At 50.3% G+C, this 3,386-nt stretch overlaps 1 protein-coding gene across 1 annotated transcript; it reads right to left on the minus strand.

Moving 5' to 3' along the window:
- Positions 1-314: 314 nt before the first annotated feature.
- On the minus strand, positions 315-2,455 carry LOC115165534 (uncharacterized). Its single transcript, XM_029718722.1, has 5 exons — positions 2,434-2,455; positions 1,904-1,986; positions 1,317-1,486; positions 893-1,085; positions 315-767 (listed from the first exon to the last, which is right to left on the minus strand). Exons 1-5 carry the CDS (start codon positions 2,453-2,455, stop codon positions 492-494), a joined length of 744 nt encoding a protein of 247 aa, XP_029574582.1. The 3' UTR covers positions 315-491.
- Between the last annotated feature and the right edge of the window lie 931 nt (positions 2,456-3,386).

Here is a 3,386-nt window from a genome sequence, read left to right on the forward strand (position 1 = left end):
TACACGTTAAGTTTGCTGAAAATAAACATTGCGTTTTTTGCTGAGTTTAGAAGGCCGACAACACTGAACGCCTGAGCTGGACAGAAGGGGGAGCCAAAGCGAAGGCTGGTGAGCCAGTACACCCCCGAGGCTCTGCTCCAGTAGCTGGGCGCCGCCGACATTGGGGACGACCCAGGAGACGCAGTGCAGGTCGGTCGGGACGACGCCTGTGAAAGTTCTGAATGAGAGAACAATCCAGGACATCCCTGCCGGAACCCAGCATCGCTCTTCGGGACCGTACTCCTCCCAGTCGACCAGGTACTGGAGAAGCCCCCCATGACGCCATGAGTCCAACAGGCTGTGGATGGAGTACGCCAGGGCCCCCTCGAGGGGGAGGTGTGTCATGGGGTCCAGCACTAGGCAAGGGACCAGCTGCCACCGATCTGAGGAGAGATAAATGAAATGAGGGTGAGATACGATAATTGACGGGGAGCTGTAATCTGTACGTCACCTCATTGATTCTCCTCAGGACTGAACGGCCCCACAAACAGCGGGCTCAGCTTCCGGCAGGGCAGGCGGAGGGGAAGGTCCTTCGTAGAAAGCCAGATCCTGTCACCGGGGTGAAAGCCCGGGGCCACACTGCAGTGACAGTCGGTCTGCACCTTCTGCCGGAGGACGACGGGCTGTAGATAGGTGTGCGTGGTGTTCCATACCATCTCGGTGCACTGGAACCAATCCTCCACCACAGCAACCTCGATCTGACTCTGGTGCCAGGGCCGGCTGATAGCCTAGAACACATTGAAAGGGTGTGAGGTTAGTGGAGGAATGACGGAGTTTTGTGCGTATTCTGCCCAAGGCAGAAACGCAGCCCACTCCCCCGACCAGTCCTGACAGTAACTACAAAGGTACATACCCAATTCCTGATTTGCCCTTTCCACCGTCCCATTTGATTCGGGACGGTACCCGGAGGTGAGGCTGATCGTGACCCCCAGTCGTTCCATGAAGGCCTTCCAGACATGGGAGGTGACCTGAGGACCACAGTCAGACACGATGTCCTCCAGGATCCCGTAGTGCCGGAAGACGTGAGAGAAGAGAGCCTCCACGGTCTGCAGGACCGTATGGAGACCAGGCACAAGAATCAAATGACAGGCTTTGGAAAACCGGTCCACAACAACCAGGATGGTGGTGTGCCCCTCTGAGGGGGGAAGGTCTGTGACAAAGTCCACGGAGAGATGGGACCAGGGTCGTTGTGGAACCGGCAGCAGGTGGCGTTTGCGATAGGGAAGGTGTCTAGGTGTCTTACTCTGTGCGCAGGTGGAGCACGAAGAGACGTAAACCCGGACGTCCCGAGCCAAGGTGGGCCACCAGTACCAGAGAGACTGTCGATAGTACCGGCAATACCCGAGTGCCCCGACAGAGTTGCTGTGTGTGCCCAGGTGAGGAGACGGTCCCGCACATCAGAGGGCAAGTAGATACACCTCTTGGGACAGTGGACAGGTGAGGGCTCCTGTCGCAGGGAGTCACAATGCGGGACAGGGGAATAATGGGTGTCACTTTCTCCCTCCGATCCTCTGTGGCATGCACCCGGGACAACGCATCGGCCTTAACGTTCTTTGATCCCAGCCGGTAGAAGAGGGTAAAGTCAAACCTGGTGAAGAATAGGGCCCACCTGGCCTGATGCGGGTTCAGCCTCGTCGCTGCTTGAATGTACTCCAAGTTCCTGTGGTTCGTCCAGACAAGGAATGGGTGTTTAGCACCCTCCAGCCAGTGCCCCCATGCTTTCAGCTCCTTCTTGACGGCCAACAACTCACGAATTACGGAATTACGTCGTAATTCCGCTCCGCGGGAGACAGCTCCATGAGTAGAAGGTGCATGGATGGAGTTTAGCTGGTGATCCAGTGCGTTGGGAGAGAACAGCCCCTACTTCAACCTCGGAGGCATCCACCTCCATGATGAAGGGCAGAGACGGGTCAGGGTTTAGAAGGCCGGCAACGCTGACCGCGTGAGCTGGACATGAGGGGGAGCCAAAGCGAAGGCTGGTGAGATGGCATGTGGGTATATGCTCCTAAAAATCAATGAGGAGATGGGAGAAGCAGGACTTGCAGCGTCTGATGTATGTGCAAATGTATTATGTAACGCTCGCCAGTATGTTACATAAATGTTTAATGCTTTTTGACCTGTCCCCAAATTAATATAATTGTTTCAGAGTTTGTTTTGATATTTCAACCTGCGTGTCCTGATCGCATCTGGTGTGGGTGAACAAAATCAATTTGCGCGCCATGGCGGACGCACGCGCGGTTTGGCATTACCGTTTCATAGGCGTATAGGCTCTGATTTGACCATTTTACACTTACTATAGGCCTATATAGTATGTTCGAGAAACACATGTGGATTTTGCATTGGATGAAAACAGCACATTAAATCATCGTTGCCATCACAACAACATCCACATACCTCTCCGATCCTCCCTCTCCATCCCACTGCTGCAATACACTACTCCTCCCATTCACCTCAATCCCCAACCTCTTTTAGCGCTCCCGGTCCCAAAGAGTGATATAGCCTAAATAGGCTGCAGCCTTCGGAAGACCATGTAATTTCGCAGGCTCATCCGTTTTGTCCTCGGCGCTCTGGTCACCTATTCAATAGTAAATTATGTTGAAAAATAGCCTGTTCGTACGCCTACTGTGGATATTATTTGAAAGTGCCTAGAATGGGATTTTTCACGTTTTATTGGTAAAATTCTGTGCCACGTTTTACTCGCCGCAGCAGATCTCTCAAACGCACGGAATTGCCTGGGAGGCAACAGTCGACCGAAAACCTCGGAGTAGACGCGATGGAGAATATAATCTTAAGAGGAACACATGGGAAAAGAAAATAAGGAATAGGGGGGTACCGTACATAACGACAGATATTGCTCATAAACGCAGCATATATTTTTAAAATTTGAAGTGGCCAGAATCAGAGAAAGTCACACATTTTATTCGAGTTTTAAATTAGGCATTTTGATTAATTAATGTTGTGCTTTGTATAGTCATATCCAATAATATATCGGAATGTAGTTTAGTAGGGTATGTATACGACCACTGCTATAATAACACATAGTAAAAAGTTAGATAGGCCTATTGTTAAGTTATTTCTACATGCCTTCTTGGCCACAATCACCCTTAATTGTTGTGTATGGAATGACCTGTTATCCTGACCTGTAGGGATTAGTATCACCATGCACGAGTGAATTGGTATGAACAAGAACAAAAATGTAATGACTAAGTAGGTCTACTGTAAGTCCTCTGGATAAGTGCATCTGCTAAATGACAAAAATGTAATGTAAAGCATCAATTATCATAAGTGTTGTGGAATGATGTTTATTTTTGCAAATATAACACTTTCTTATGTTGAATAGTGCATTG

This window comes from Salmo trutta, chromosome 3 (assembly GCF_901001165.1).
Source record: "Salmo trutta chromosome 3, fSalTru1.1, whole genome shotgun sequence".
NCBI classification, from domain to species: Eukaryota; Metazoa; Chordata; class Actinopteri; order Salmoniformes; family Salmonidae; genus Salmo; species Salmo trutta.

Excerpts from the sequence above, each read along its gene's own strand:
- LOC115165534 (XM_029718722.1), bottom strand. The coding sequence starts at position 2,455 with ATGGAGAGGGAGGATCGGAGAG. Across the intron at positions 1,487-1,903 it reads TGGATGCCTCCGAGGTTGAA|GAGCCCTCACCTGTCCACTG; the intron begins GTAGGGGCTGTT and ends TCCCTGCGACAG. Across the intron at positions 768-892 it reads AAGGGCAAATCAGGAATTGG|GCTATCAGCCGGCCCTGGCA; the intron begins GTATGTACCTTT and ends AATGTGTTCTAG.